The sequence below is a fragment of the Lipotes vexillifer genome, unplaced genomic scaffold (genome assembly GCF_000442215.2).
Source record: "Lipotes vexillifer unplaced genomic scaffold, Lipotes_vexillifer_v1.1 scaffold812, whole genome shotgun sequence".
Classification (NCBI taxonomy): domain Eukaryota; kingdom Metazoa; phylum Chordata; class Mammalia; order Artiodactyla; family Lipotidae; genus Lipotes; species Lipotes vexillifer.
Window position 1 is genome coordinate 585732 of NW_006796787.1, and position 21988 is coordinate 607719.

At 38.1% G+C, this 21988-nt stretch overlaps 1 protein-coding gene across 3 annotated transcripts in view; it reads left to right on the forward strand.

Annotated features, from left to right (window-relative positions):
* The first annotated feature begins 4344 nt into the window (after positions 1 to 4344).
* Positions 4345 to 21988, forward strand: part of CHMP2B (charged multivesicular body protein 2B) — a 30480-nt gene continuing 12836 nt past the window's right edge. Inside the window, exons 1-2 of one of the 3 annotated variants that reach the window (XM_007468994.1) lie at positions 4367 to 4632; positions 20126 to 20217. In XM_007468994.1, coding sequence (XP_007469056.1) covers positions 4599 to 4632; positions 20126 to 20217 — 126 coding nt within the window. In that variant the 5' untranslated portion in view covers positions 4367 to 4598. Of the gene's footprint in view, positions 4633 to 14843; positions 14872 to 20125; positions 20218 to 21988 lie in introns of those variants that run through there. The other 2 variants (XM_007468995.1, XM_007468996.1) reach the window with 2 other exon arrangements.

The following is a 21988-nucleotide window of genomic DNA, read 5'->3' on the forward strand; positions in this document are numbered from 1 at the left end:
GCTGTGGACTGGTACCCCAGGGGTTGGGGAACTCCGACATAGATGGTAATGATCTAGAAGAAAGATGAAGGTTACCTGGATTGGGATGATTCAGAATGGTAAAATGCTATTTTTTTTTTAAACAACTTTATTGGAGTATAATTGCTTTACAATATTGTGTTAGTTTCTGCTGTATAACAAAGTGAATCAGCTATACATTTACATATATCCCCATATCTTCTCCCTCTTGCATCTCCCTCCCACCCTCCCTATCCCACCCCTCTAAGTGGACACAAAGCACCGAGCTGATCTCCCTGTGCTATGTGGCTGCTTCCCACTAGCTATTTTACATTTGGTAGTGAATATATGTCCATACCACTCTCTCCCTTCGTCCCAGCATCCCCTTCCCCCTCCCCTTGTCCTCAAGTCCATTCTCTATGTCTGTGTCTTTATTCCTGTCCTGCCCCTAGGTTCTTCAGAACCTTTTTTTTTTTTCTTTTTAGATTCCATACATCTGTGTTAGCATACGGTATTTGTTTTTCTCTTTCTGACTTACTTCACTCTGTGTAACAGTCTCAGGTCCATCCACCTCACTACAAATAACTCAATTTAGTTTCTTTTAATGGCTGAGTAGTATTCCATTGTATATATGTGCCATATCTTCTTTATCCATTCATCTGTCAATGGACATGCAGGTTGCTTCCATGTCCTGGCTATTGTAAACAGAGCTGCAGTGAACATTGTGGTACATGACTCTTTTTGAATTATGGTTTTCTCAGGGTATATGCCCAGTAGTGGTATTGCTGGGTCGCATGGTAATTCTATTTTTAGTTTTTTGAGGAACCTCCACAGTAGCTGTATCAATTTACATTCTCACCAACAGTGCAAGAGGGTTCCCTTTTCTTCACACCCTCTCCAGCATAAAATGCTATATTTTTTGGCTTACCATATCTTTAAAGGTGAAGCCAATAAGATTTGACGGTATTACCTGTAGGATATGGGACACCATACACCAAGATATTTGGCCTGAGCTATATTTTATTCATAATAAAATTCCAAAATTTAAAGGAACCTTAGAAAACTTCTAATCAAACCTTTGATTCTTCAAAGGAATTCTTTCTACAATAACCTGCTCCTGCTTGAACACTTCTATGGCAAGGAACTCACTATCTCACACGGCACCCACCCTATTTTAGAGAAGCTCTGCTTTTAAAAGCTTTTTTTCTTATACCGAGCTAAAGTCTGTTCCTCTGTGATGGACAAGTGTGCTATTGTGATTTATAAAAAAGAAATATATATTTGCTCTTCCTCCTCAATTCTCGCACAAAGCTCTGAAACTCTTGGGAATTCATAAGTGATAAGAGCAATAAATGTATGTTGACACTCATAACAAACACCTTTCAAACACACCTGAGTTTATGTTAATAAGGTGATTTTGGAAAGCCTCTAAGGATGGGGGCTGGTCATGAAGAGAAACAACCATGTGAATAAAGGGTTGGAACTTCCAGTCTCCTTCCTCCAACCTCTGGAGAGGGGAAAGGGGCTAGAGATTGAGTTCAGTCACCACGGGTCAATGATTTAATCAACCTATGTAAGGAAGGCTCCATAAAACCCAAAAGGTCTGGGTTTAGGGAGCTTCCAGGTTGTTGAACCAGAATACATCCACATGCCAGTGTGCCTGGGTCCCAAACTCCATGGAGACAAAAGAACCTGCATTCAGGACCTGGCCCTATGTATCTCTTCATCTGGCTGTGGATTCCTTTAATATCCTTTGTAATAAACTGCTAGTCTAGTGAATAAACTGGTTTCCTGAGTTCTGTGAGATAATCTAACAAATTAATTAAACCCAAGGAGGGGGGTCATAGGAACCTCTGATTTATGGTTGCTTGGTCAGAAGCACAGGTAACAACCTGGACTTGTGACTGGCACCTGAAGTGAGGATGATCTTTTGGGACCGAGCCCTTATGCTGTGGATCTGATGCTATATCTCTGAGTAGATGGTGTCGGAATTGAGTTGAGTCGTAGGACACCCAGCTGGTGTTGGAGAATGGCTTCGTGTGGGAAAAAAGTCCCACATATCGGAATTCGTGTCAGAGAGTAACAAGTAAATGATAAAAGATAAAAAACCTGGTAGGAAGGTGGGTAAGAGAAAATGATGGAGGGACTGTATTTGTTTCTTCACACAAAACATGGTTATGTGTCATTAGGTATATAACAAATATATTTTTCACTGCCTGAGCAGTTTGGAAGACTATTATTGGGTCATAATGACCATAGGATATTAGTTCATTATTTCTTAATGAGGTTTAAAAAGAGTAACATTAAAACATCTTCTCTATCCACTATGTTTATATATATGTCTTGTTGATTCAGTGAGTTTGTATGCGATGATGGTGGTTTTGAACAAATGAAAACTATCATTGTATTCTAATTTATGGCACCTTGGTGTCCTAAGTCTCAGTTATATTTAAGTGTACATGCCCTTCCATAAGGAGTGATCTACAAAATATAAACCAGAAGTTTGGCCAGCAACTAATCAGAATGGATGCCAGTTTGCTTATCAGCTGAGTATCAGCCTGCTTCAAACCAGGGGAGAATTAAACTATTTGAGTGCTGAGCTTAAATACTGCATATTTCTATTTTGTCTTTATTGTAATGAGGAAGCCCTGCCTTTAGCTCCTGCTGTGCACTTTTGGAGGGTCTTCCATATGGTTGCTAAGTATTTTGGCATTTTCCCAACTGTTACAATTGGGTCAGTGGGGGGGATTGTGTGGGAGTAATAAAACAAGGGTGACTGCAGCAGGGAGGAATATGATCACTAGACACATCACAGTTTATTGCCTCTCAGGCACTCAAGCACAGCTCAATACTATTCATTACAACAGGCAGCCAGGGCAAACCACCTTTTTGCTATAGAACTTACCCCAAGAAAGGCTGGGACTTGGGGGCAGAGGCTGTTTCCTGCTTATGTTTTTTGTTTTTTTTCCTGTTTCCTTACTTCTTCACCTTCCCACAATACCTCAAATAACTTGAGAAGGAGTAAGATAATTATACCTTGCATACTACTATGTTATTCTGTGAAAGTTTTCATGAGCAGACTCTTAGCTAAATTTTAGCAGCAACGGCGGGATGATCAGTGGCCCTGAGGGCTTTGATTTCTCAAGAGGCGGAAAAATGGGGAAGGAAAGTCTGACTACCCCAAATACTTAAAAATCCTTGAGACATGATTCTTAAAGCCAGAGATGACTGATAATACTGATACTATTATTGAGGTGTCTTCCTATCATAAATCACATCTTTGTAAAAAGGTACTATGATTTTCATCCCGTGGAAGGCAGTGCTGCTTAAAGCACTAATAGATTGGGAGAAAAAAGTTCAAAGCAAAATTAAGATTCCAAATAGCAAAATAATATATTAAACAGAGATGTGTAAACACAGAAAGAAAGACACACACACTCACAAAATGAACGATGAACTCAAGGTCTTGATCCAAAGACAGTATTTCCCGTATTTACACTTATACACAGGATTCTTGAAATAATTCATTATGCTTTTCCTTTTACATAATATGGAGCTTTTTTCCACAGTGAATACCAATGTACAGGTAGGTAGCATTCTAATAGCTTCACAGTGTAGCCATAAATTTTTCTTGAGCAATTACAAGAAATTGAGATATTAAAGGAATAGAGTTGGAGACATTTAAACCGGTATACAACAAATGTGTATGGATTTCTTTTTTCATGTTTCCAGCCAAGAACATTAAATAAAAAATGTTGCCTTAAGGAAGCTGCTCCCTATTCCCTTCCTCCCCCGCCACTCCCAAGCCTAGAAACCGGATCCCCAGAGACCCACACCTGGTGGTCAGAGCCTCGGGCTCAGGGCCGCAGTGAGCGCCTCGGGTCCGGCAGGGGTCTGCGTGGGTGGCGTCGGAGAGACCGCCGAGCAAGTCAGGGCCCAAAGGAGCGTGAACTCTCGAGACAAACACCACCGGGGCTAGGACCTCAGCATTAACACCAGCCCCTGCACTTATGAATGCCTTGATACAGACAGCAAGGGGACGGTCGTAAATCAACTGGTTCCAGGACGACCCACCCTTGTCCTAGGATTCCGGGGACCCCCCCTACTTCCAGCTTCTCCGGGGCAAGAAGAGCGCTAAGTAAGGCTCATCTCTGTCAGCATTCAGCACGGAACCCGCACCTAGAAGCCACCTGACACCGCCCGCAGTCTCCTACGCACTGCTACCACCTCTAGCCTCGCAGGACTCGCCACACCGGGACGCTGCAAGCGGGAGAGCGGGCAGCAGCTGAAGTGAGGGCAGCGGCTGCAGCTTCAGGCGCCGCAGTACGCAGGCGCGCGCTCAGATCGCGCAGGCGCTGCCTGCAAGTGACTTCTCCAAAAAGTGTCTTAGTTCGCGGTCACCTGAGCTGAGGGAAACTCCGCTGCGGCAGGGTTCGTGGATACCCGCCCTCCGCGGGTCCTGCCTGGAGACCTCGCCCTCGTCTCTTGCCCATCCGCTCCGCCATCCCGAGGCCTCCAAAGGCCTGTCCTTTCCCTCCGGTCCTTTCCCAGTCGCGGGCCGGACCGGGCCGAGCCGGGCTGCCCGGGCGCGGTCCCTGACCATGGCGTCCCTCTTCAAGAAGAAAACCGTGGATGGTGAGTTCCAGGCCGGGCCGAAGGGGCCCAGCTCTGTCTTTCCCCGGCGTATTTTGGGGGCTTCCGGCCGCGATTCTTGTTGCTGTCCCTGGGGGCGGGGCTGGATCAAGTGGCCCCACAGGTGACCACTTGACCTACCTCGTGCGTCACTTTTCTGTTACCCTATCTCTTCTGACTCGCCCCACCTCAACCTCACCTGGGCAGTCTGGCTTCCTCTCTCTGATAACATAGTCCTTAACAGCCCCGCCCCCAGGTTTCTCCTTTAGCGGGATCCTGAGCATACAAGGAGGCAGGATGCGGCTGGCCCTTGAGTGTCGTTAGATTTGGTGATTTGATGAATGTCTTATTGGTTTCCCCTGCTTGGCTTACTGCTCCTTCAGTTTGGAGCCGTACTACTTCTGGGCATCCAAACCGGAAACCTGTGTTGAGGTGGGGGAGGGTGCAATAGGCTACTGTTACAAAATGAACTTGGGTACGGGCCGGCCTTGCCCTAGGAGCACCCCATCAATAGAGACGTGAAAAAAATGCTTCTTGACTGACACCCGTAGAAAAATTAAAGAAATCCAGGGGAAGTGCCTGGATTTAGTTTTCATAGTAGATTTTTCTCCCTTATGATTATCTTTTGCTATCTAAAGAGATATGGTATGCATTATCTGCATAGAAGTTTACATTTTAAGATACTTGCATTGTTTCAGACATTTAGCTCAATGTCATGTTAAGGGGAAAAAAAGTGAATGTACAGGAATATACAAATGGGTATTTATAAGGAATGACTGTGATATGTGTTTATATAACTGTTTAATTAGTCTTGATACTTTCATTGACTCTACTAGGAATCAAATTCATTCAAGTTACTTAAAAATTGTGTTTCTCATTACATGTTGAATCTAGGTTGTTGTTGGTTCAGACGAAGAATCACTTCTTTGTAAGGGTCTAACTGTCACAAAAGGAGCAGTGGTAGCTAGACAGTGATTGGTACAAACAGGGTGCTCAGTCCAGACCTGGGGTAACTCCTTCATTCCTTTGTAGTGACTTTTCCAATGCCAGCACAATTATTTTGTGGAGGATGACAAAAACATCATCTTTACCCTGCCACCCTGCCCTTTACTTCAACACATAATGTCAGTTTACTCCTAATTTATCACAGAGCATAATAATATTTTTGCTTATTCTGAGTGGGTGAAATTGACCTTTTATTAACTGAGAAATACCACTTACAACACCTGAAATAACTACCAGGTTGGGATAGGAAGTAATACAATTATGTGAAATGAGTTTTATGTGTGTTTTACCTGAGAATCCTATTTAATCTTTAACATGGCACTTTAGTTTTTCAGTGTTTCAGTACCAGTAATATGATTTTCAGTCATTGTATAGTACTCCAGGGGAAAAAAAGGTTCATTTTTTTTGTTTCAGTTTTATAGAGTGAGAATTTACTAAACAGGAAAAGGGTTGCATCTTTCTTACTGTGATGTTACAAATTAAATTTTAAAAATTAACATTAAAAGCCAAACATCCTAGCTTTAATTGCTTGATATCTGTAAAATATTTACAAAGACATGAATATCAGTTCTATATTTTTAGTGCTGTGCTTCCTGGTGCTTTTGGCAATCTAGTGACTATTGTACTTGAAGTATAGAACAGAAAAAAAAAAAGATAATGAGGATGTGCAGTGAGGGTGTTTAACTGTATGTTTATTTGAAGTTGGGTTAATTCATCCAAGAAATAATGTTTTTGCTAAATAGACTTATTTGCGAGAAAAAGATCCTAAGGACTTTTGGCAGGAACTATACTACTGTCTTAAAGATCTGTGTATGAAATTTCTGAATATAAATTTGGCCACTGTGTACATTTAATATAACTACCAAACTGCATACTTGATATTTTCTTAAATTATGTCAATTCAGATCATTTAATGACATCTTAACTGTCGATCTGTTCTTTCATTATTCTGATCTAGAGATTTACTGATGTTTTTATTCTTTGTTTTATCAAAAATAAGGTGTTTTTTTTAAAAGGTGACAGCATTCTTCTTAGCAATAATGAGGCTATATATTATGAAATTAAATGTATTCTTATGCATTTCTCCCAGATCCTTAGACTCGTTGATTATTGATCACAAGATCTTTTACTGTATGCTGTCTTTTTATCTGTTTCAACAGTAATGAAATTCTGATGTAAAAGAAAATATGTAACTGCTTATAGAGCTGGAGAATAATTGAATCTTTTTGTCTCTTTGGATTGGCTAGAAGAGTTGCATACTATATCATTAAAGAATACTGCACATGTAAATTAAAAAGGGAGACAACATTAGAGCACTTATTACTATTCAGAGTTATGTTTAATTCATTTTTGACATAAAGATGAACAAGTCTCTGCAGTGTATACTTTGTTACAAAAATTAATGAGAATTGTACCTCAGTGCTAAAGAAGAGATTCTTTTGAATCTGAAATTACAGTTGAGTACTTTTACTTATTTATAAGATATACACATATATATAAGGCATATATATGGCAATGTGTTTATCTACAGTGTTTTTTTGTTTTTCTTTTGTTTTTTTCCTAAGTGGACTAATGGTGACCTATTTATTGAAGCTAATTATGAACCTGTGAATCAGGATGCCATGAGGACTTGTCATGAATGCACAACTAAATATGCCTCTTAAAAAGTGAAGTTCTTTAGGCACTATATACTTTTTGTCTGTTATCCTCAACAAAGACAAATTTGAGGTATTACTCTAAGCCAGCACTGTTAGCATTTTGTATCAGTATCTTATTTAATTCTTACAAAACCTATAAGTACTATTATTATCCCCACTTTATAGATGAGGAAACTGAGAAGCAAAGGACTAAGTAACTTGCCCAAGATCACACAGCTACTAAATTAACTTGGGTACGGGCTGGTCTTGGGTACGGGCCTACAGCAGAGCCAGGACCTCATCTCTTTGGGTATTATCATTGTTATTTCTTTTTATTGGAGAGCCTGTGGCACAGTTTAATTTTGCTGTTCTTGCTGAGTACATGGACTTCTCAGCTTTTGGTAGGTACCATGTACACCTGCCTTTTGTCTGTGAGCCAGACTCTTTTCTCTCAGAATTAGTATTAGACTTTAATTTCTAATGGTAGTAGAACTGGAAACAACCCTCCTTTTCCTGACTCTCCCTTAACCCAGCATTTTCTTAGGAAGTATTTTCCAGTCTCTTGCTCTTCATCGAAACCTCTCGAAGGAGTGGTGATGTCTCCTATCTTCACTTCTTTACTTCTCTGATGCCCCCTATTGTACAGCAGTTTGTTTTACATCTCATGTAATGAATGAGATCTTGCTAAGATCATCAATGACTTCTAGATCACCAAATCCAGTGGTCATTTTTTAGTGATCGTCTCTTGGGTTTATGTTTTGCATTTGATTTTGACAATAATTTCTTCCTTGAAATTTTCAGATCACATGACATAACACTGTCTTAATTTTCCTCAAAATTTTCTGACTACTCTTTTTCTTTTTCCTTTTATGTTTTTCTTTCTTTTTCCTTTCTTTCTTCCTTCCTTCTTTCCTCCCTCCTTTCCTCCTTTCTTGCTTTTCTCTCCTCCTTTCTTCCTTTCTTATTTGAACCTGCCCTTTAAATGTTAGTATTTTTCTTGGTTCCATCTTGAACTACCACTGTTCTAATTGTACATTCTCTCCCTACATGATCTTATCTAAACTCTTATTATTTTAGATATAACCCAACTGCTGATGGATCCCAATTGTGTATCTCTAGATATATTTTTCTGAGTTTCAGACCAATATATCCAATAGTTTGCTAAGTATCTCTGCCTTGATGTCCCAAATACCTCAAATTAAAACAGATCCCAAACAGAACTCATCACCATCTCCTTCAAGTCAGTTCCTTTACTGGGTTCTCCTCTTCTAGTGTTTGGCACTTCTTGATTTTGCCCTCTACCTTCAATTAATTACCAAGTCCTGTTCCTTTTGCCTCTAAAATGTTTGGCACATATGATCTTCCTTGCTCTTATTGAGATCCCATTTATCTTACACTTTACTACATCACTTTTCTGTGTTTCTTTCCTGTAACTTCATAACCTTTAAATCATTCATCTATTGGGTTGGCCAGAAGGTTTGTTTGTTTTTTTCTGTAAGATGGCTCTAGTAGCACTTAGTTGTCTTTAACTTCATTTGAAACAATTTTGTTAGATTGTGTGTAATGGCTGTCATATCAGAGTGCATTTAAAAAATAGACATCAAAATTGGTGAATTTTTGTGTAGTCATTTTAATATTGAAGATGGAAGAAAAAACATTTTTGGCATATTATGTTTTATTATTTCAAGAAGGGTAAAAACGCAACTGAAATGCAAAAAATGATTTGTGCAGCATATAGAGAAGGTGCTGTGACTGATTGAACGTGTCAAAAGTGGTTTGTGAAGTTTCCTGCTGGACATTTCTTGCTGGACGGTGCTCCACGGTCCGGTAGACCAGTTAAAGTTGATAGGGATCAAATCGAGACATTAATTGAGAACAATCAATGTTATACCACTTGTGAGATAGCCAACATACTCAAAATATCCAAATCAAGCGTTGAAAATCCATTGCCCCAGCTTGGTTATGTGAATCACTTTGATGTTTGGGTTCCACATAAGTTTAATGAAAAAAAGCTTCTTGACTGTATTTCTGCATGTGATTGGCTACTGGAACGGAAGAGATCATGGGGCAAGCAAAATGAACCACCACCAACCACACCAAAGGTCGGTCTTCATCCAAAGAAGGTGATGTTTATATGGTGGGATTGGAAGGGAGTCCACTGTTATGAGCTCCTTCCAGAAAACCAAACGATTAATTCCCACAAGTACTGCTCCCAATTAGACTTAACTGAAAGCAGCACTCGACAAAAAGCATCCAGAATTAGTCAACAGAAAATGCATAATCTTCTATCAATATAATGCTAGACTGCATGTTACTTTGATGATCAGGCAAAAGCTGTTACAGCTTGGCTGGGAAGTTCTGATTCATCCGCCATATTCACCAGACATTTCACCTTCGGATTTCCATTTATTTCGGTCTTTACAAAATTCTCTTAATGGAAAAAATTTCAATTCCCTGGAAGACTGTAAAAGACACCTGGAACAGTTCTTTTCTCAAAAAAGTAAAAAGTGTTGGGAAGATGGAATTATGAAGTTGCCTGAAAAATGGCAGAAGGTAGTGGAACAAAATGGTGAATACGTTGTTCAATAAAGTTCTCGGTGAAAATGAAAAATGTGTCTTTTATTTTTACTGAAAAACCAAAGACACTTTTTGGCCAACTCAATACAAAGTTGCCTGTGTGATTGATATATATGAAATCCAAATCTTACTATGGTACTCCTAAGTATATATCCCTTTATTGAGTCTCTAGCACTAAAAGGATCAAGTGAATGCTCTTTAATAAGGTATGTATGGCCCTGCTTGATCTGGTCCTTGTCTTCCTTTCTAGCCATGTCATTTTACTCTCCAAGAACACTTCTCATATTCATCTGTATATACCATACTCCTTCTCACCCTGACATATTTTAAATTATGATGACTTTATGCATAGAATTCCCATCTGCTTCCCGATTTGCATTCGCCAGAACCAAAGTAGATCCTCACGCACTTCCAAAGTTGGATTATGCTTTTTCTAAGTTTTTCCTTCATTCCACATTTGCAAGGTTGCAGAGAGTCTTCAGCATAAATGAAAATAACTGCAGCAGTTTAGAATTTAGAGAGTAAATTCCAAAATAGTAGCATTTACTAACCAAAAGTTGTGTTCCCAGCATCCAGAGCTTACTATAGTCTACATCCATATTATTGCCACTCACCTCAAACCTTAGTACAAGTTTAGAGATAATTTGAGTAATGTTACTGACAGTAGAGGAACAAAGCTTCTTGGGTTTTGCCTCATTGGGGTGGTATCCATGTATGCTAGTTTTCCAGAGTTCAGAACCTGTGAAGTTTTGACTAAGTTGGATAAATCTGTCAAGAGTCAGTTGTGATGCCACATTTTTTATAGCTCAAGAAGAAATAAAATTTACCATCTATATAAATTAGATCCCCTTCAGAAACATTCTGCTTTCTTCCAAGTAAAATACAAAATTCTTATGGTGCTACCTACAGTAAGTACCCAGATCTTTCCTAGCGTGTTGTGTGTTCCCAGAGTGATTATTATTCTGAATATTTAAAAACTCAAATTACTTTCTGTTTGGTCCCTAAATTCTTGGCACACCAAAGAAAAATAATTGAATAAGGGATTCAGGAGCACCGTTCTCTCTTCTGAGCATTTTTCTGAGCAAAAATTCTCCATACTTTTATTTACTTGTTTGTTTATTTTTAGGAATGTAGACTATTCTCTTTTTATTTTGAACAATTTCAAATCTACAGAAAAGTTGAAGTGACAGTATTCAATGAACACCCATTTTTGCATTGCCTAAATGCACCAGTTATTAACATTATGCCACATTTGCTCTCTCTCTCTCCCTCCTCTATGTTTGTATGTCTTTATATGTACTTATATACACACATGTGGGTTCTTGTTGAACTATTTAGGGTAAGTTATAGACATAATGAAACTATCTCTGAGTAGTCTACCAAATATTTCCCAAGAATAGGATGTTCACCTTTATAACCACAACGCCATGATGACTCTCAAAAAATTTAATAGTATACAATAACATTATTTAATATGGAATGAAATTCAAAATTTCCTCTATCCCCCCCCCAAATCCATTATTGCTGTTTTTGTTGTTGTTTGTGTGTGTGGGAGAGTGGTTACCTGGGTGATGCAAAAAGATTTCCCTACTTATGTGGCATTTGACGGAAAAACAGAATGTTGAGAAGAAATAGTCATGTGATGATCTGGTACGTGAGCCTCCTAGGCATAGAGAACAGCAAGGCAGGAGGCCCTTTCAGAAGCCTAGGAACAGATATTTCTGTAGGAAAATATCTTTCCTCTGTATTTCTCCATCCCAAGCATGATACCAAAGACTGGTATTTCTTTTCATGCTACCATTTTCTACCTTCAAGTCCATCCATATATCTGTGAGACTGTTCTTTCAAAGGATCATTCCCTCATTCCCTTACTTATCTAAGCTGAAAACTGCCCTTTGACAGTTTTCTGAAGCTGTTATTGATGATGATGCCAAAGGCTGTGTCTTTGAGAACCACATAAGACCCAAAGATGTGCCAACAGCTGACATCTCAAAACCTTCCTTCAGCTCTTGAAAACACTGATATTTTAATAATAATGAACAAATTCATTTCAATGAATTCCTCAGGGCTTGAGTGACTTTAGAGACTTAACTGGTGGGGGGAAAAACATTCCTTATTGCTTCCTTTTATCCTACCTTAGGGCTAGACCCCTGTTCTCTTCTTAGTGTTCTACCTCTTCCTCCCAAGTGAGTCCTGCTGAGTTTTTCAACTTCAACCTTGTTCTTAAGTGGATCTATGTATAGAGTAAAGCTGTTGGCATGATTCTCTACTGTCCTTTCTGTTTCCTATAGTTTATTTATTTTTGTTTTTATTTTTTCTTTTTCATGTGTTTAAAACTGGTTTATTAAGCTGATACCTTTTCTCCCTGATTTCTCATATATCATGTCCAAAGCCTGAGAAACAGGTTTGCTTTGCATATCAAATTCTGATTTCTCCTCACCCACTCTCTCATTGTCACTGTCCTTCTGCCTCTGAGTAAATTTGGTTTTTAGAGCCGGTATTTTCTGGTTACTGGCCTTTAGTATTTGTTTCTTACCCCTTAACCTTTGAGTTCGGAGCATTTTTGCAGTTTTTTTCTCCTCATCAACCTAAGGAAATGGTATAGACCCAAATGGCCAGGACCCCCATCCCCTTTTATTGTTCATTGGTGAGCTCCACCATGACTGCTTTAGCTGAACTCACACTCCCAGCTCTTCTGTTCATAGCTATGATCAGAGTTTATCTAATATCCATTATCCCACTATACCAGTGCCACAGTACCCACTATTTCCATTGATACTAGCTTGCAGAGCTTGCACATGAAATTAGAAGAGGAAGCTCACTTTCCTCTTGATCTTGATCTCCAAAACCCAGTTAATGGAGATGGTAAAGCAGGATGTGAGAGCATTTTGTGCTCCTTTCTCAACCCGTGTGATCATTAGATTCAGGATAATTGGGAGGCAATAAAGTTGCATAAATCAAAATGATTTTTCTCTGAAGAAATACATTTAAAAGCAGAAAAAATATATTAGATTAAAAAGTCCATCATGGGGCTTCCCTGGTGGCGCAGTGGTTGAGAGTCCGCCTGCCGATGCAGGGAACACGGGTCCGCGCCCCGGTCCGGGAAGATCCCACATGCCGCGGAGCGGCTGGGCCCGTGAGCCATGGCCGCTGAGCCTGCGCGTCCAGAGCCTGTGCTCCGCAATGGGAGAGGCCACAACAGTGAGAGGCCCGCGTACCACAAAAAAAAAAAAAAAAAATGTCCATCATGACCTTATAGTAAAGCGGCAAACCCAGTACATGGTATGCGGATGCTGTCTAAGAGACCAGCTTGAATCCAACTGAGTGGTACAGTCGGTGAGTTGTGCCTTAGCGCTCATGGGGCAGTAATCCTGAGCTATCCGGAAAGCTTGAGACAGGCCCCCTCCCTTTTCTCAAAAGATAGGCACTTTAGAGGATATTACTCACAAATTAATGAATGTCTGTATTTGCAGTTGGTAACCACTTTTTGCTTTAATCCTCAGATGTGCAAATAGCATGTAAATGAGCAGGTTCTAGAAGGACAGCCATAGTTCAAGGTGGGGGTTGGCCTCAAATCCCAGTAGAGAATTCTAGTGAGCTAGACCACATGAGAGGCCCTTTTAGATTTTATTTTTTGGCTTTTTCTTTCTTTTTTCTGTAAGCAGATAGGCCTTATTGGCTCAGAACCAAAGGGTACAGAATGAGCTTTTCTGTCTGTATCTTCTTAAGTCCAAAATTTACGTGAGTGATCTTATCACTCCAATGTATACATGCCTTCTTTTGTTCAGTAAAAGGAGGCTGAAAGGCTTGAGACAGGCTTTAGCACCCAGAGTGGAGCGGGCCTGAGTGGCTTTTTCTCAGCATTGTGCTGGGTGTGGGTGAGGAGAGGGTGGTAGGTGGGGGAGTTCCCAGACCCTTTGGACCTCACCAAATGGTAACAGAGAGAGCACGCCACGGGCACTCCCATGTATTTTCACAGTGTGCAAGTTCCCTATAGCCACCTGTTAGGAAACACTTCACAGTGCCCCACGAGGTAGAAGTGCTGGTGTGTGAGGGTTCAGGGAGTGATCTTGACTAGAGGAGACGGGATGGACAGAGAAGCACAGGTTAGGCAGAGCCAAGCGCTGCGTCTCCAAGGTCAGCAGTACTTGCACATATTTCTGTCATGGTTATAACTCAGAATGAAAAAAGGGGACAGCAAAAAATTAGAAACATCTGATTATTTCAGTGTTACATTTTTCCATTGTAGAAAGGTATCTACCGTAGTTCAGATTTTACTATGATAATTTGTTAAATTATCAGCCATCTTTTTTGATAACCAATAGATTTTATTATACATTTTTAAAGAAATGTGTTAAATTATGACTATAAGGCAAATCCTTTTACATTTTGATATATATGTTTGTGCTGCCTTAGATTACTGTTAACTAATATATTGGTATAGTTGTTGACACGAAGTAAAATGGGAATACAGAGAGGTAAATAAAATAAAATGTGTTCCTTGCTCTTAAAGAGCTTGTAATCATAGGAATCAATCAGACCTACTAAGAAATAAATATGATTGGAAATAAACTTGGCCTTAAAAACAGTAAAATTGTCTCAGAATCTTTCTCATGTTATTCCTTCTGAATTATCTAGAAGACCAACTGGAGGTTTAGTGTAGGGACTGTTTTTAAAGAAACTTAAAGAGTAATTTGTTTTATAAGATATACCTATCATCTCATATGAAAAAATATTTTACTGTCTTTTCCTACTTACCTTAATATGTTTGTAAGTATTATGACTCTGTTTTAGTATAACATTAGATGCTCTTGGTTTATAGCCTAGGACTGTTTAAATATTAATAGGTCTATTAACAATAGGCTGTGGAATATGCAGTAGTTAATTTTCTTTATTTTCCTTCTCTTATATACAGTGACAGTTATGATACACATAGTTACATAAAATTAAGAAAAGTGAAGCCAAACTATTTAAATGATGTTTTGTTAAAATTTCATGTCCTACTTGTTTTTCAAGAAAGATGGCTATATCTGTTCTTTACTCTGATTCTCTGACACCAACTGGGTGTCTCCAGCAGTTCAGTTCAATACTAACACTAACTGTCTAGAGTTAGCACAGACCCCACACCACAGGTTAAGGGCTCTGTCCACAAGACTGTCCTCACTTAAGAGGCCAGTCACAGTCCTAGATTACCACGGTACTTCTGACCGACCAGCTATAAATTCTAGTGTCAGCACAACTCCCTCTTCAGGTTTGGTAATTCACTAGAACAACTCATAACTCAGGAAAGTGCTTTACTTAGTATTACCATTTTATTATAAGGATGCAACTCAGGAACAGCCAAACGGAAGCAAGTTATTATGCAGGGGGAGTGGGGTGAGGGGTGCAGCTCAGAGCTTCTCTGCCCTCTCTGGACATGTTACCTTCCCAGAACATCAATATGTTCATGAACCCAGAAGCTCTTCCAATCTCTTTGTTCAAGAGTTATTATAACCCAACCTCTGGCCCCACTCCCCTCCCCTGAGGGATGGGGCTGAAATTCCCCACCTTCTAATCAAGTATTTGGACTTTCTGGTAACCAGCCCCATCCTGAAGCTATCTAGGTGTACCCCTCTCTGAGTCAAAAGATGTTTCTATCACTCAGGAAATTCCAAGGGTTTTAGGACCTTTGTGCCAGGAACTCAAGCCAAAGACCAAATAATGTATTTTTCATTATGCCAACCAAGTAATGAAAAAAATGTTATGTGGATAACATTCTAGATCTTAGCAGTCAAGGCTCTCAGTAGTGTTTCACAGTGCTTTGCACTGTGTCAATTACCTGGTCACAATTCAACTTATCAATACAGTGATTTCTCTTTCAGCCCAGTACTTTTGTAACTTTAGGAGACCGTCATCATTATTTTAATATTTCGTCTTATCCTAGTTGAGTTCAGGGAGTTTTTAGTATACAAAGGGGCTGTACTCTAAAAGTTAATTTGTAATTTCATAGTTTGAAATTTAGGGCATATTTTCTATTGAAATAGTAGGATAAGTGGTGAATATTTTCATACCAATCCATTGCCTTGGGTAAAATAGGGAACTAAGACCAAAAGATAAAAATTTGGAGGGTTTAAATGTTGAGGATGAAAAGGCTGATGACTGTTTTGAAAGGGGAAATGAGAGCTTTCTTTGTTATTTTGTTTAGTATGAATCTGTAGATGTCAGAGGAAAAATATCATGTGTTGTGGACCTAATTATGTCCCCTTAAAATTGGTATGTTGAAGCCCCAACTCCTAATGTGACTGTATTTGGAGATAGGGTCTTTAGGGAGATTATTAAGGTTAAATGAGATCATGAGGGTGGAGCCCTAATCCAATAGGACTGGTGTCCCTATAAGAAGAGGAAAAGATACCAGGGGTGGGCACACACAGATAAAAGGCCATGTGAGGACACAGCAAGAAGGTGGACATCTGCATGCCAAGGAGAGAGGGCTCAGGAAAAACCAACTCTGCCAGCACCTTAATCTTGGATTTACAGCCTCCAGAACTAGGAGAAAATAAATTTCTGTTGTTTAAGCACTCAGTCTGTGGTGTTTGTTATGATAGCCCTAGCAAACTAATAAGTCATGTTATTTTAGAATAGGATCCCAACCAATGCTCCATGAAACATTTGTATCTGAGAAATTTTAATAGAGATCTCTCAAAAGGGATCCTTGGCTTAATAAATTTGGGAAACAATCTATCATATATTCTCCCTTTAAAGATTGACAATGTATATTCTTATGTTAAATGTTCTTAGAAGCCTTGAAGCAAAGAAATCGGTTTATTTTTTTTCCAACTTGAACATTTCCCAAATATATTTGTCTGTAGAATATCGCCTTCCCTCTTTTTTAAATGAAACATGTTTCCCATCCAGAAGAAAGTTGGTGGAGGGAGAGAGCTCCCTCTCTTTTCACCTCCCATATAGATATTTTATGGTTTCATATTCTTATATTTAAGGAACATATAGAATGTGTTCTTAGTAAATCCTGAGCATGAGATGTCCACCAATATAACTGCATTGAGAAACAGAGTAAGAAAAGGAGGAGAAATAGATGTCTTATATGTAGGATATAGGAGCTCTGGCATCTTATTTTAACTTTTATTCAGAAAGTCATTGTAGTTGATTAGTTATATTTTGATTAGTTATATTCTATATAATAACATGAAATGTTTTTCATTCTGTTTTAATAGTATTTTTATTGATATGGATCTATATTTATAAGGATTATGTCTCTGATAACTTTACTTTTTGTTTTCCTAAAAGCTTCACAGTGTAATAGCATATTTAAAATCAGAGGCCTTGGAATCAGAATGGCTGTATGTGAATCCTACCACTTTTTCTCCCTTGGGCAGATTACCTCACCAAATATCAATTCCCCCCTCTGAAACAAGTAAGATAATAGTACCTACCTTTGGGGGTTGTTGTGAAGCACTTAGTATAGTGCCTATTACTCAGTGTAATTAGTCATTTGTATTCTGAGTAAAGTTTCATTAAAACAGAAATGTGTAGAATGTAAGTTGTGATGCTCCATCACTAAAAAGGATAACGGTTGCTGGCTTTGCTGCTGTTTTAATTGAGATGAAAGTCACATGACATTAATCATTTTAGAGTGAACAGGTCTGTAGCCTTTAGTGCATTCACAATGGTGTATAACCACAATCTCTAGTCCCAAAACAGTTTCATCACTTTAAAATAAAACCTTCTATCCATTAAGTAGTCATCTGTCCCCCTTCTCTCCAACTCCTGGCAACTATCAGTCTGCTTTCTGTCTTTGTGGATTTACCTATTCTGGATATTTCATATGAGTGTAATCATAAAAGACCATTTGTAACTGGCTTCTTTCAATTAGCACGCTTTTGAGGTTTATCCATGTTGCAGTATGTATCAGTACTTCATTTTTTTAAATAACTGAACAATATTCCATTATATTATATGTATATACCACAGTTTGTTTATCAGTTCATCAGTTCACGGATATTTGGGTTGTTTCCACCTTTTGACTATTGTAAATAGTGCTGCATTTGTGTAGAGAGTCTTTGTTTAGGTACGTGTTTCAGTTCTTTTGGGTGAATACCTAGGAGGGGAATTGTGAGGTGATTTGGTAATTTTATGTTTAACTTTTTGAGGAACCACCCAACTGTTATCCACAGTGGCTGAAATAATTTACATTCCTACTGGCAAATCAACACTTACTTTCCTTTTCTTGATTGTAGTGATTTTGGCAGATGTGAAGTGGTATCTGGTTTTCCTAATGACTAATGAAATTTTGCATCTTTTCCAAGTGTTTATTGGCCATTTGTGTATGTTTGGAGAAATGTCTATTCAAGGCCTTCACTCATTTATTGAGTTGTCTTTTGTTTTTGAGCTGTCAGAGTTTTTTATGTATTCTGGATACTAGACTCATATATAATTTACATATATTTCCTCCCATTTTCTTTTTTTTTTTTTTTTTTTCGGTACGCGGGCCTCTGACTGCTGTGGCCTCTCCCGTTGCAGAGCACAGGCTCCGGACGCACAGGCTCAGCGGCCATGGCTTACGCGCCCAGCCGCTCCGCGGCATGTGAGATCTTCCCAGACCAGGGCACGAACCCGTGTCCCCTGCATTGGCAGGCAGACTCTCAACCACTGTGCCACCAGGGAAGCCCATATTTCCTCCCATTTTCTACACTGTCTTTTCATTTGGTAATGTCCTTTAATCACAGTTTTTAATTTTCACGAAGTCCACTTTATCTATTTTTTCTTTTGTTGCTTGTGATTTTAGTGTCATATCTAAGAATCAGTTGCCAAATCCCAAATCATGTAGATTTACTCCTGTGTTTTCTTCTGAGTTTTATGATTTTAGCTCTTATATTTGGGTCATTAATCTTTTATGAGTTAATTTTTATATATGGTGTGAGGTAGGGGTCCAATTTCTTTGTGTGTGTGTGTGTGTGTGTGTGTTTGTCATGTGGATATCTAGTTTTCCCAGTGCCATTTGATGAAGAGACTATTCTTTCTGTTGTGGTGGTGGTGGTTTTAAATCTACCTCTTTACTAAAAAGGTACTCTAGTGAAATGATTAAGATCACTGATTCATGAGACAACACTTGGATTCCTTGGGCACATTATTTAAACTTACTAACACTTAGTTTTCTCATATATATAAAATAATAGAAAAACCAACTCCATGGCATTATTGTGAACATTATACTGTATACTGTATATAAAGCACTTAGCAAGATTCTTGACAATGTGGGAACAGTTTTGGCAAGCATTACTATCCGTATCTGTGATCCTTTGAAGAAATCACTATTTAGTAACAGTTAACCCAAATGATAGTCTGTTAGTCTCAGACTAATATTTTAATTCTTCAAAAGGTAAGACTGGGACTTCCCTGGCAGTCCAGTGGTTAAGACTTTGCCTTCCAATGCAGGGGGTGTGGGTTCGACCCCTGGTCGGGGAGCTAAGATCCCATATGCCTCACAGCCAAAAAAACAAAATATGAAACAGAAGCAATATTGTAACAAATTCAATAAAGACTTAAAAAATGGTCCACATCAAAAAAAATCTTTAAAAAAAAAAGTGGATCCAGATGAATTGAGATAAATGAGAAAGACATTAACAATGACTGGACACATACAATATATCAGGGCATTGTGTATGTTATTTACTCCTTAACAACAATCCTAATTTTGTAAGAAACCTGAGGTTTAGAGTGTTAACTAACTTTGCGAGGTATCATCATATAATTATCAAGTGGCAGAGGTGCGATTCAAATCCAGGTTTGCTTCATTGGAAGGTCGGCTGCTTCACTCTGTTATGATGACTTAGTGTAGAAAAAAAGATTTAATAAACACATTGTTTGTCTTCTTTCTTGGAATTTCATGTAATACTGGAGTAAGGAGAGATGAGAAGGGTGTGTGTGTGTGTGTGTGCGCGCGCGTGTGCGTGCACATGTGTATGCATATGACATATATATATGCCATATAAAACATTGTATAATAATTAGTTCTCTAAGGGAGTATTTTACTGTGATTTATATATACTTTTGGCTAAACTATAGCATATTTGCACTTCTGTACTTTTTTATATAATCAATATTTATAATTTGTTTTAACATTTGATTAATTTTTAGTATATTGAAACAAAAAAAATTTAACATCTTGTAATTTAAGGTTTATTTTTTTTTTAATTGAGGTTTCTGAGTCCAGTATTTTAAATGGTATTGAAGAAGACTTTACAGCTCATACATTTAGGTTTCTTTTGTGGTTCTCTTAGATGTAATAAAGGAACAGAATCGAGAGTTACGAGGTACACAGAGGGCTATAATCAGAGATCGAGCAGCTTTAGAGAAACAAGAAAAACAGCTGGTAAGTAAAACATTAAATTTCAGTTTAACTTTTCAAACAAATTTAGAAATCAGTGTTGGAATAATTAGCTAACTAGGAAAAAGACACGACAGGTGGTAAGTGATTTACTTTACTAAGAAATGACGTTTAACGTCTTCCTGCGATTTCTGCTTACCTTTGTTTACTGTGTCATTCTGCTGACTTTTATCAGGATTCTGTGTATTGTATATTCTGCTGATTATATTCTTCAGTTTGTGAAAGACATGAATGCCTAGGAAGAAATATTGCTTAAAGCAGCCACCTTCTTGTCAGTTAACAGCAAAGATAAAATAGTCCTAGAAAACAAGAGTGTTACAAGAAAATAATTATGTTAACTCATAGGTGTCTTACTTGATATTTTAACTGTTATTGGGTCTGTGATAATAAATGTACTTTTTTAATAGATTGGCTATCTTTCTGTATTTTTATGTTATGCTTTTAAATGTATGTTGCTTAAAATATTTTCTAAAACCAGCATGTTTGAGGTATAATTGACATGCAGTTGACTGTACATTTTTAAAGCATACAATTTGATACATTTTGACATATGTATTAACTCATGAAACCATTACTACAGTCAAGGTAATGAGCATATCCATCATCCCCAAAAGTTTCCTTTTTCCCTTTGTAGTCCCTTCTACCCATCCCTCCCTGTTTCCCTCCATAGTTAGGCAACACTGATCTGTCATTGTAGATTAGTTTACATTTCCTAGAACTTTATATAGATGGAATCATAAAGTGAATTCATTTTTATATGGCTTCTTTCATTCATAATTATTTTGAGATTAATCAGTGTTGTTACATGTATGAATACTAGCTCCTTTTTATTGATGAATGTTATTTCATTGTGTGATGTGTGGGCATTTCACAGTTTGTCTATCCCATTCACCAGCCAGTGGACATTTGGGTTATTTCCAGGTTTCGGCTATTTTGATAAAGGTTGTTATAAACATTCAGTCGAAGTCTTTGTTTGAACATATGTTTCCTAGGGGTGGGATTGCTTGGTAGATCACAGGTTAAATGTATGTTTGACTGTATAAGAATGCTAAACAATTTTTCAAAGTTGTTGTTCCCACCAGTTATATATGAGAGTATATATATAACTATAATATTTTCTGTTCCCACCAGTTATATATGAGAATAAAATTGTTTCACATCCCAGCCAATAGTTGGAGTTTACAGTCTTTATATTTTGGCCATTCTAGTGGTGTTTAGTAGATTGTCATTTTAAATTGCATTTCCCTAATCACTAATGATGTTCAGCATCTTTTCATGTGCCTGTTCACCATTTAAATATTTTCTTTGCCAGAGTGTCTATTGAAATATTTTACCTATTTTTTTCATCAAGTTTTCTAATTATTTAGTTGTGAGAGTTCTTTATGTATTCTGAGTGCAAGTGCTTTATTAAATATATGTTTTGCAGTTATTGTTTCCAGTTCTTGGCTTGGTCCTTTATTTCCCTAAGAGTGTCTTTTGAGGAACAGAAGATTTTTATTTTGATCAAGTGAAATTTATTATTTTTTTCTTCTCTGATTTAGTACTTTTAGTGTCCTATCTAAGAAATCTTTGCCTAACCCTAAGTCACTAATATTTTCTCTGAGATTTTCTTCTAGAAGTATTATAATTTCAGTTCTTACATTTAGGACTGTGAATCTTAATTAAATTTTACTGTGTTGTCAGGTAAAGGTAGAGGTTCATGTTTTGCATTTGGATATTCAGTTGCACCATCATCATTTGTTGGTGACATCTTTCC